The sequence below is a fragment of the Carlito syrichta genome, unplaced genomic scaffold, assembly GCF_000164805.1.
Source record: "Carlito syrichta isolate Samal-C Ts95f unplaced genomic scaffold, Tarsius_syrichta-2.0.1 Scaffold314760, whole genome shotgun sequence".
Taxonomy (NCBI): domain Eukaryota; kingdom Metazoa; phylum Chordata; class Mammalia; order Primates; family Tarsiidae; genus Carlito; species Carlito syrichta.
This window is the reverse complement of record NW_007258856.1, coordinates 241,265-252,373: the sequence shown is the minus strand read 5'-3', so window position 1 is coordinate 252,373 and position 11,109 is coordinate 241,265. Positions and strand designations below refer to the sequence as shown.

The 11,109-nt window shown below is 53.0% G+C and overlaps 1 protein-coding gene across 2 annotated transcripts in view; it reads left to right on the top strand.

The window, feature by feature from the left end:
- ABCC8 (ATP binding cassette subfamily C member 8) overlaps window positions 1-11,109 on the top strand; it is an 86,470-nt gene continuing 75,361 nt past the window's right edge. For both annotated transcript variants that reach the window (XM_021719484.1, XM_008071834.1), the window contains exons 1-3: window positions 1-148; window positions 1,362-1,503; window positions 6,874-6,995. In XM_021719484.1, the coding sequence (XP_021575159.1) occupies window positions 1-148; window positions 1,362-1,503; window positions 6,874-6,995 (412 nt within the window). The remainder of the gene's footprint in view (window positions 149-1,361; window positions 1,504-6,873; window positions 6,996-11,109) is intronic.

Sequence of the window (11,109 nt, the reverse complement as noted above, 5' to 3'; positions counted from 1 at the left end):
ATGCCCCTGGCCTTCTGCGGCAGCGAGAACCACTCGGCCGCCTACCGGGTGGACCAGGGCGTCCTCAACAACGGCTGCTTCGTGGACGCGCTCAACGTGGTGCCGCACGTCTTCCTGCTCTTCATCACCTTCCCCATCCTCTTCATCGGTGAGCGCGCGCCGCGGGCGCGGAGCAGGGGAGGGGAGCGGGGAGACGGGGAGGCACCGCGCGGCCCCGCGATGCTGCTCGCCTCCCTCCCCGGGTCCCCGGCCCCGGTGCCGCCCGTGGATCCCCGCACTGGCACACCCGCCCATCCCTTCCCTCCCCTGTGCCCCCGAAGCCGCGCCGAACACAGCGGGCGTTCCTGACCCAGGGGACCCCCAAGTTTTGCGTCCGCGGGGCCTGAGTGGGGCAGGAGAAAGAGGAGAGCGGAGGTCCCCGGACGCCTGGGAAGGTCTGGAGGGGCCGGCTGCGCCCTTCGTGGCGCAGCGTAGGGAGACGGGTCACCCCTCCCCCAAGGCACCCTCCCGGGCGGCGCAGCTGGGCCAGGGGAGGAGGGCAGCTTGCGCCTCGGAGGCCGGGATGGAGGTCCCACGGACCTCTAGCGTCCCCGGGGCTGAGCCAGACAGTGGTCAGTGGCCTCGGACACTCCCCGGGCCCCGCGTCCTGGGCGAGGAGAGCTGGGGTCTTGGATCACTTCCCCGCCAGCCCCTCGGGGTGAATGTCTCCCGAGCGCAACTTCCAGGCTCAGCACGGAGCTGGTCCGACTTGCGGACGCAGCGACCCGGCGCCCTTGCTTGCATAGTTAGGCGCCACGGTCGGGACCATCGTGCGTGACTCTCCTCTGGGGTCTCCCTCAGCTCTCTCCAAGACCTTGACTCTCCCAGGCCAGTCGGGTCTAGCAACGCATAGGGTGTCCTCTGCCTCCCCGAAACCTGTTCATTCACTTTAATTAAGAAAAAAGCAAATCTTAGCACTTATATACAGCTCTGGGGCAAGAAAGGAAAGATTGTCACAAAACTTAATAAAAAGAAGTTGCTGCAGAAGCAGAGTTGCTAGTTATGGACAAATAATTAGACAGAAATAGAAAGGGAACATATACAATCTCTGCTCGTGTGTGCATCAAAAAAATTTTTTTAAGAAAGAACATTTACACTTACGTTTTCAACCAAATGGTTTATTTACTTGATGGCTTGTCACACAAGAGGTCAGCGTAAATGGGGACTGTATGGTACCCACCTTTGTGGGTCGACGCTTTGTGCTTGGACATTCAGTTCATGTGTCCCCACCTTGGGGATCAAGTGTCCAAGCACCCTCTTGGGGTGCATGCACCCTCGTCCAGGTGGACCAGACTTCCTGCCTCTGACGTCTCTTCCTGCAGGATGGGGCAGTCAGAGCTCCAAGGTGCACATCCACCACAGCACATGGCTCCATTTCCCCGGGCACAATCTCCGCTGGGTCCTGACCTTCATGCTGCTTTTCGTCTTGGTGTGTGAGATCGCAGAGGGTGTCCTGTCCGATGGGTGAGTGACTGTCTGAGGACTCCAAAGGGCAGATCTGCTCCAGGGGGCTTCACGAAAGGCCCAGGGAGATTGCAGCTCACCCTTATCATTTGCTAAGAAATCCAGCAAGTCTTTACTCAGTGTCTCCTCCGTACCTGCTTCTCTGAGCCAGGCACTGAACCCAAGTGAGACTCGGGCCCTGTCTTCAGTCCAGGAGGGTAGAGGGCACACAGAGCTGCATGCCAGCACCCAGTGAAATAATGCTAGATCCTATTAGGATGCCCAGACTCCCATGGAAGAGTTCCCTTCTTGGGGGGAAAAAAAATCGAAGCAAGTCACCCACTCTTCCATGAGACCTCTCCCTGGTTCTCAGCTGTTCACAAGATGTGGTCCCAGATCCTCAGCCTGGCACCTGGGGTCCTCATGGCCAGCCCCACCTGCCTCTGGCCGCATTCCCACAGGCCTTCTCCCACGCCCAGCATTTCCCCTGGGCCTCACAACTTTGTCTCACGCCTCACAACTTTGTCTCACGCCTCACACCTGTTAAGCTCAGAGCGTACTGTACGTTAAAGTTCATGTCTGTTTGCAAAACTGTCCTGTGAATCAGGAAGGCTCAGAGTTAGAATCTGGGTCTTATTCATCTTTGTAGTCACAGTGCGAGGCATGTGAGAAAGCTTCATAAACATCATCTATTGAGTCTTTAGGAGAATAAATGAAATCGTGTTACAAGCGAGTTACAAGTAAGTACTCCAGGAGAAGAGAGCAGGTTTAGTGGGCTTTTGAGCTGAGTCTGGAAGGGTAACTAGGGTTTTGACAAACAGAGGAGGAAACAGAGGGGGCTGGCAGCACAGGAAGGGAAAGGAACAGAGGACCCAAGGAGAAAAGCAGTTAGGGACTGGAGCACTAGACACAGGCAGGGGAATGACAGAGGCTGAGGCTTGGAGACTGGGTTGAGGGCATCTCAGGAGGGCTTCGAACCCCAGCTTTCATGTGTGGATTGGACTTGGTCAGCAGTCTGGAACAGAGGAGGGATGTTATCAGTGCGGTGCAGAGCGGGTCTCAGGCCAGGCTGAAGGCAGGAAGAGGCTGGAGGAGGTGGAGATGGCACCTAGTGAGTGATGGCGATCGTCTAAGTGAGAGAGAACTGCTTCCGGAAATGGGAAATTGCGCGTCAGTGGTGGGTTCAGAAGAGGAGATGGAGCTGCCATTCATAAGCACCGAGTAACTGGCAAGGAAGAGCAACTGCTGCGTGAGGGGGTGCTGGAGGGGAGGGCCATTTGGCTTGAGTTTCTGAGGTCCAGCATCTCTGAGCTGAAATCAGACTTTGCCAGACTCCACCCCTGCCAACGCTGTCCAGCATCTGCAGCTGGATGGCGGAGGATGGGATCCCTCCCCCAATGTCCCTTGTGTCCTGCTTCAGCAGTGATCTCTTGATAACTGCTTGCCTTGAGGCAGCAACTGCTCCTGATTATTCAAGTCCCCAGAGCAGCAAGAAGACTGAAGACATACTGGTATATACATCTAGCAGGTGACAGGTCTGCCTCCGGCCCCGCCCATCACCCCTTCCAATGCTGCGCAAATGCTCCCCAGGGGAGGGATGCTCTGGGAGTCCTCAGACTAGAAATACTCACCGGGTTCTAAGTAGCCGAGGTGACAGAGGAAAACACTCTGCCCTTGGAGAAGGAAGCCCTGGGTCTGTGGATCGCGCTTCTGCTGCGTACAAACTGGGGACCTTGGACAAGTCATTCAGCCTTTCTGGGCCTCCCTTTCCCTACCTGTGAAATGAGCATCACGGTCCTGGCTTGCCTGCTTCAGGGGCCGTGGAGGATGAAATTTGAGCACAGACAGGGTGCAGAGCCCTGGGCAGATGGAGAATTCCCAGAAGGTGGGAAACTAGGAGTCTGTCCAAGGACTCCCTCCTGCTGGCGGTCACAGTGCCTTCTGCACATGACTGCACCTGTGCCCTAAGCCACTCCAGCTCCGGGCAGAGGGGCCATCTCCTCCCCAGGGTATGGGTCAGCTCCTGAGCTAGGTCCTTGTCACTTGGTCTTTGTGGGGCACACCCCTGGGCAGGCAAGCATGAGAGAGGGGAATGAGAAGGGGACTGAGAAGCCACAGACCCTACCCTGTGGCACCCCCCAGTTCACTCAGCCTGAGCTTTCAGACTCATCTGGAAATGTAAGGGGCAGGTGGGCATAGGGGCTGGCTAGGGCAGCGGTCTTCAAACTCAAGTTTGGTTTAGGGTTAGACTCTTAGTGGCTAATGAAGCCATCTTATATCTATGGGGTCTCCTGTCCTCCTTTGGGTTTTACTTGCATGTGATGCTCCGAACTCAGAACAACCAAAGCAGGATAAGTTAGTGAGGAAAATTTTAAATATATATATATATAAAACTAGAATGTTTTTCCAGACCACCATACACTGGATAAAGCCTGTATATGAAGCTTCACCAGATTCCTAAGTAATTCAGTGTGCATAATTTATCAAAATAGCTAAAAAAAAATCATGACATATTTGTTCCAATTATGATTAATCCTAATTTTATCTTATAAAATGTTAACATTTCTACTTATTGCAAAAAAAATTTATTTAAATGTTTAACATTTTTTGGTTCATGCCTGTAATCCTAGCACTTTGGGAGGCTGAGGTGAGAGGATTGCTTGGGTCCAGGAATTTGAGACCAGCCTAGGCAACATAGTGAGATCCTGTCTCTACAAATAATTTTAAAAATTAAAAAATTAGCCGAGCATGGTGGCACATGCCTGTAGTCCCAGCTACTTGGGAGGTTGAGGTGGAAGGCTCTTCTGAGACCAGGAGGTCAAGGCTGCAATGAGCCTTGATCGTGCCACTGTACTCCAGCCTGGGTATCAGAGTGACACCCTGACTCAAATAATAATAATAATAATAATAATAATAATAATAACAACTTTTTTTTTTTTTTTTTGAGTTGGAGTCTCACTCTGTCGCCCAGACTGGAGTGCAGTGGCTGCTCTCGGCCACCGCAGCCCCGACCTGCTGGGCTCCGGCGATCCTTCCGCCTCAGCCTTCCAAGTAGCCAGAATTACAGGCATGCGCTACCACGCCCGGCTGATTTTTTGATTTATTGCAGAGATGAGGTCTCGCTGCCCAGGCGGGTCTTGAACCCGCGGGCTCAGGCAATCCACTCACCTCAGCCTCCCAAAGGCACAGGTTTACAGGCTGAGCCACTGAACCCAGCTAATAACAACTTTTTAGATGTCAGCTTAAACACGTGCAAGAAAGTAGAGAGTGTTTCACAACTATGCCAAGGAGTATAATGGCAAGGGTTTTGGGGCCCTGAGCAGAAGGGACACGCAGAGAGCCATGTTTGAACCCTAAGGGGTCTGGTAGGACTGGGGTGCAGGTGTCGAGGCAGTGTGGACTGTTCACCAAACAGCATCCTCCCTTTCTTCCTTGCTAGAAGGACCACAAGTTTGCTCCAGCAGCAATGTACCCAGCCCGGAGTGTGGGTGGTGACTGACTTGAGCAGCCTACAATTCCATGACCCTTTGCCAGTGAGACGAAAGGAGAAGGGTGATCTGGGCAGGGTGTGGGCTGCTCCTGGTATGCCCACTCGTGACTGAGTACTCTCTGCCTTGTCTCTCTGGCACCCTCTGCATTGGTCTGAAGACCTTTTGAAGAGAATACCCATTAATGAAGGCCTCAAATGTATCAACACTTACGGTCTCAGTGATCAGGAAGTGTGGCAGTTGCCTTTCTGGCTGGTTTGTCAGCTCACTGATGTCCTCAGGGGACAGCCTATTCCCATTTTTCCACAGCCTCCTCTGCGTAGCAGCCCCATGGTCACAAGGTAGCTGCCTGGCTCTGGGTACCTCTCAGCAGGGGCAACGGGGGCATGCGCCTGGCCTCCTCTCTCCCTTATGTGGGAGGTCATCTTCCACAGACTTCTCTTTCCATCCCACTGGCCAGAATTGGGTGTTGCAGCCACCCTCGGCCCAACCCCTGGCAAAGGTCTATGGAATTGCATGGCTTAAGCCAGTCACCACCCGCTCCCAGGGGCTGGGTACATTGCTGCCAAAGCAACCTGTGATCCCTCTAGCAAGGAAGAAGGGGAGGATGCTATTTGGTGAACAGCCACTCTGCCTTGACACCTGCACCCCAGTTCCACCAGACCCCTTGGGGTCCCCACATGACTTTCCTCATGTCCCTCCTTCTTTGTTGAGCTCTAACTCATCCTTCAAAGTTCAGCCTGGTGCCCCCTCTTCTGTGAGCCTGTCCTGGGTTGCCCACCCCCTCCTTTGTGCCCCCCGAGCCTCTATCCATCTGCAGAGTCACTTCCCTAAACTGCTGAGTCCAACAGTTAGCTCTGGGTATGGTGACCAGCTCCCTACTGACAGCTTCTTGAGGACAGGGACGCTTGGCATGCTGGGTAGAAGGGGCAGCACAAGGATGGCAGCCAGGAGGCAGGAGGCTGGAGCAGGCCCTCTGGGAAGGGAGAGGCTCCTGGCAGGGCTGGAGCAGGGAGAGCTGGCTGGGCAGCTGGAGGCCTCATGGCCTGGGCCTTTAGTGCTAGACTGAGCAGCGTGGGTGTTGCTATCTGCAAGAGGAAACTGTGGAAGGGTATGATCATGACCATGAAGGTGGCCCTCCTCACCATGCACAGGGAGACTGAGGTCTGGGAGGAAGCTTTGGCTCCCTGCGGGTCTTATCATGGGGCCAAGAGTGCACCCACCATGGAGGCCCCTGGGAGTTAAAGTGAGGAGGATTTGAGTGGTATCAACTGCCCCGCTCCCCATTCCTAGGGAAGGAAGCAGAAGCAGTGACCTTGGGCATGCCTCTCCAAGCCTCACTTTCCTAACCATAAAATGGGGATACTGACAGCACCCACTTTATGGGGGCTTATGAAAATTCAACGAGTTAATGTCTGTCCAGCATTAACGGTGCCTGGCACAGGATAAGTGCTCAATAAATATTGACTGCCATCAATGTTGTCATAGCACCTGGGAGGGGTGCTAGGGCTGACCCAGGCTGTTCCCGTGCAGTGGAGCTATCACTAAATGAGCTGTGGTGTCCAGGCCCCTGTACTGCTCAAGGGACCCTGGGGACAGGGACGCAGCTGTGCTCATTCACAGAGACGTAGTTTTGGGCTTTGCAGCCGCCACTGCCAAAACTGACTTCCCCGTGCCAGGCCCTGCGAGCAGAAACCCCAGGCAGAGAAGGCCATGAATTGCAAACACCGGGCCCTCGTGGCATCACTGTGTGGACTCCTGGGTCCCTTCGTGGATGGGTATGCCTGGGTGTGGCTGTGCAAAGCTGCCGGTGCATGGAGCGGAGCTGAGGGACTGCCCCGGGCCCTGACTGTTCTGGCGGTGCTCAGCACAGCTCCATCCTGTCTCTCTCTCTCTCCCTCAGGGTGACTGAATCCCGCCATCTCCACCTGTACATGCCAGCCGGGATGGCGTTCATGGCTGCTGTCACCTCCGTGGTCTACTACCACAACATAGAGACCTCCAACTTCCCCAAGCTGCTGATCGGTACATTGGGAGGAGGGGGGCGGAGGGAGGCAGGGGAAGGGATGCGGCAGGTACCCCCATTCATTTCTTCAGATAACGTTCCTGAGGACTTGCTTCGTGCTAGGTGCTGTTCTAGGTGCTAGAGATGGAGAAGTGAAGAAGAAAATCCCTGCTTTATGGGGTTGTGGTCTGGTGAAAGAGACAGGAAAAGACAGAGAACAAACCAACGAACAGACGAATGATGCTGGGGATGTGATGAGGAAAATCAGGTGGGGGAGGGGAGTGATGGCGGTGTTGCTGTCGCCACAGGATGGCCAGGGAAGGTCTCTGATAAGTGAGAACATGTCGCTATCTGGAACAAAGAGTGCTCCATGCAGGGGGTGCAGCAAGGGCGAAGGCCTTCTGGTAGGAGCAGACTTGGCAGTGAGGCTGCTGTGGGCAAAGCCAGATGAGCAGGGAGAAGGGTGGTGGGAGCCGAGGCAGGGTCAGGGTGGGAGCCAGAAGGGTCCTGGCTTCAGGGCTGAGCACCCGGCTTTCAATAACTGAAGTGGCAGAGGAGTAGGGGTTGGGCTGGGGACCAAGTACTCTGTCGGGGGCGTGTTGAGTTCGTGATGTTGCAGAGATGGCCAGCTTAAATGTCAGGTGGGCAGCTAGGTCAATGAGTCGGGCATTCCTGGGAGGTCAGGATGGGAGGTATATATTCTGTAGTTATGGGCTTATAGATGGCATTGAAAGCTTGAGCCTGCATTAGGTCACCTGGAGAGAGAGGAGAAGGGAACCGGAGCCCAAGGCTTGCCCAAATTTAGTGAGACTCAGGGAGGTGCCCGTTAGAGATTCTGATGCTACGTGGCTGGGGTCCCAGGCAGAAACCACACAATGACTGCTGATGTTTATTGAGCAGGTACTGTGTGCCAAGCTCTGTACCGATTTCCCTACATGCATTGTCTCATGGGTTAATTCCCACAAACCTCCCGGTTGGTACTGTTCATGTCCCATCTTAACACATGTGGACACTGAAACCTAGAGATTAAAAATAAAAACAGCCAACACTCAGTTTGCACTTAGACGATGCCAGGCTCTATCTTGAGCATTTTATGTACATTAACTCATGTAATCATCACGACAGTGCTATGTGGTAGGTATCTTTTTTTTCCCTTTACAGATCAGAAAACTGAGGCTCAGAGGTTAAGTGACTTGCATTAGTCTACCCAACTTGTCAAGGGGCAGAGTTGGGAGTCAGGCATCCAAGCAGGATTTTAATCATTTGTGAAACTCTGTGTCTCAGGGTCCTCAGACTGTGTCTTGGGGCCAAAGGTCTCCATCTGCAGGTCTGCCTCTGCGTTTGGGCTCAGAGGCTGGGGTACACATCTGGCAATTAAGCTGTGTTCAGACTATGTGTCCTTAAGTCAGGCTGTGATTTTTAGGAATCAAAAGCATCTCACTGACATCTGGAGTCTGGAACTCCCTGTGCTAAGCCAGTGACATTGTGGTGTCATTAGGGACAGGGAATATTTTCTGGGCGACCACAATTCTGCCTTTCTATGTAAGATGGGTCTGAGTGCCATCAGGATCAGCTAGGTGATTCCCCCACCCAGGGGTCCCCTGTGTGTGTGTGGATGGGGACTAGAGGGTCACAGGCTTCAGAGAGCTGCCCGGTGTTTGTTTCTGAAGCAGCCCCTTAGCTACAGAGTACTCCTCATGAACCACCAGGGCCCGGCTGACTGGTGCCCCCAGAAACACCCCGTGTGGGCATCTGGTGAGTTCATTTTCTCCTTCTGCAGCAAGTACATGATGTTCTCTCCTTAAAGCACAAGTTGCCACCCACAGATGGATCCATTCTTTTCCAAGGAACAAAGATGAACTCCCTCCATTCCCCTTGTTGGAGTTTTGCTTCTCTGAGAGGAGGCTCCAGACACTCCCAGAGGAGCCAGAGAGAGAAGACAGACATTCTAGAACAGGGAAAAGTGGAGGAGATGCACCCCGTGAGCTACAGGGACAGAGGGCAGTGTATGCTGGGAGACATCGGTGAGGAGGCCGATGTCTGGAGTCCCACGGAAGGCTGATCCACGAGGAGGCTTCCACTGTCCCATGACGAAACCATGGTCCTGGGGCCCCACATGAGGTCAGGGGAATGTTCTCTGAAAAAGTCATGCTTGAGCTGAGAACTGAAGGAACTAATTGGGAGAAGGTTAGAGAAGAGCATTTCAGACAGAGGGAACAGTATGTGCAAATGCCCTGAGGCAGGAGGATTAAAGCACTTTAGGACATCCAGAAGTGAAAGAGCAGCTAGAGGGAAAGAGTGGACATGAAGGCTGGAGCGGCAGGTGGGGCCTGCAGGCCACACCGCAGGTGGTGGTCTTTATCCGGACAGCAGAAACCCAGCAGTTACATGGGTTTTTGTGTGCGTGGTGACATAAAATTCATCACCTTTTTAATATTATATTTTCAGGGGGCACGGACACTGATGTGCTACACGAATGAATAGTGTAATGGTGGGGTTTGGGCTTCCAGTGTACCAGTCACCCAAATAATGAACATTGTACCCAATAGGCAACTTTTCAACACTCACTTGCCTTCCCTCCCCTTTCCACCCTCCCTTGTCTATTACTGTCATCTTATTTATTTTTGATTTATTTTTGAGTTGGAGTCTCACTCTGTCGCCCAGGCTGGAATACAGTGGAATGCTCACAGCCACCCCAGCATTGACCTGCTAGGCTCAGGCAATCCTTCCACCTCAGCCTTCCAAGTAGCCAGAACTACAGACTCATGCTACCTCACCCAGCTAATTTTTTGATTTATTGTAGAGATGAGATCTCACCAAGTTGCCCAGGCTGTTCTGGAACCCGTGGGCTCAGGCAATCCTTTCACCTTGGCCTCCCAAAGTACTGGGATTATAGGCTTGAGCCACTGGGCCCAGCCTATTACCATCATCCTAATGCCCGTGTGTACCCATTGTTTAGCTCCCACTTACAAGTGAGAACGTGTGGCATTTGACTTTCTATTTCTGAGTTATTTTGCTTAGGATAATGGCCTCCAGCTCCATCCATGTTGCTGCAAAGGACATGATTTTATTCTTTTTCATGGCTGCACGGTATTCTAAAAACTATGACCTTAACCATTTTCAAATGCACAGTTCTCTCATAAAATACATTCACATTGTTGTGCAGCCGCCACCACCATCCACCTCCCAGAACTTTCTCATCTTCCCAGCTGAAACTCTGTACCTGTTCAATAAGAACTTCCCATTCTTCCCTCCCCCTTGGTCCCTGGCAACCAGCATTCTGCTTCCTGCCTCTGTGAATTTGAATACTCTAGATGCCTCATCTAAGTAACATCACACACTGTCTGTCCTTTGGGGACTGGCCTATTTCACTTAGCATAATGTCGTCAAGGTTCATCTATGTTGCTGCCTGTGTTGGAATTTCCTTCCTTTTCAAGGCTGTGTAGTATTCCACTGTGTGGATAGACCACATTTTATTGATTCATTCATCTGTCAGTGTACATCTGGGTTGCTTCCATCTCTTGGCCGTTGTGCTGTTACAAACAGGGTTGCCTTGAGGGGTTTTCAACATAATCATGTCTATTGCCTTATGGAGGCCAAGCTGGAGGAGGGCACGAGGGGGAGGAAGTACGGGAACCAGGGAGAGGGCTCCCGAGGGAACCCAGAGGAGATGAGAGGGTGGCCTGAACTCCGGGGGTTCCAGGGGGATGGAGAGAAACAGATGATTCAAGATATTTGGGGGGTAAAATAGACAGACCCTGGTAATGGGAGGGATGTGGGACTGAGGTAGAAGACGAGGGGAAGGAGGCGGGTGGTGGGAATTCAGAGCTTAGAACTCACCCACAGCCCCTGTGTCGAGCTTCTCCATCAGGCATTAAGCTCCTGCTGGCTGCTGCCGGGTCTGGCAAGAGGTTGAGTGCCCAGCACTGCGGGAATAATCCCTGGGCTCAGGCTTGGATCCACCACTAACTCCCAGTGTGACTCAGTTTCCCTCCCTGCGCAGGAGTAGTAAGTCCCTGCCAAAGTCATAGAGTTGCTATGGAGATCAAATCAGACCGTATCTGTTAAGTGTCAGGGCCAAGACTAGCGTGAGGCATATTTTCTTTTCTTTTTTTTTTTCTGCGTCCGAGTCTC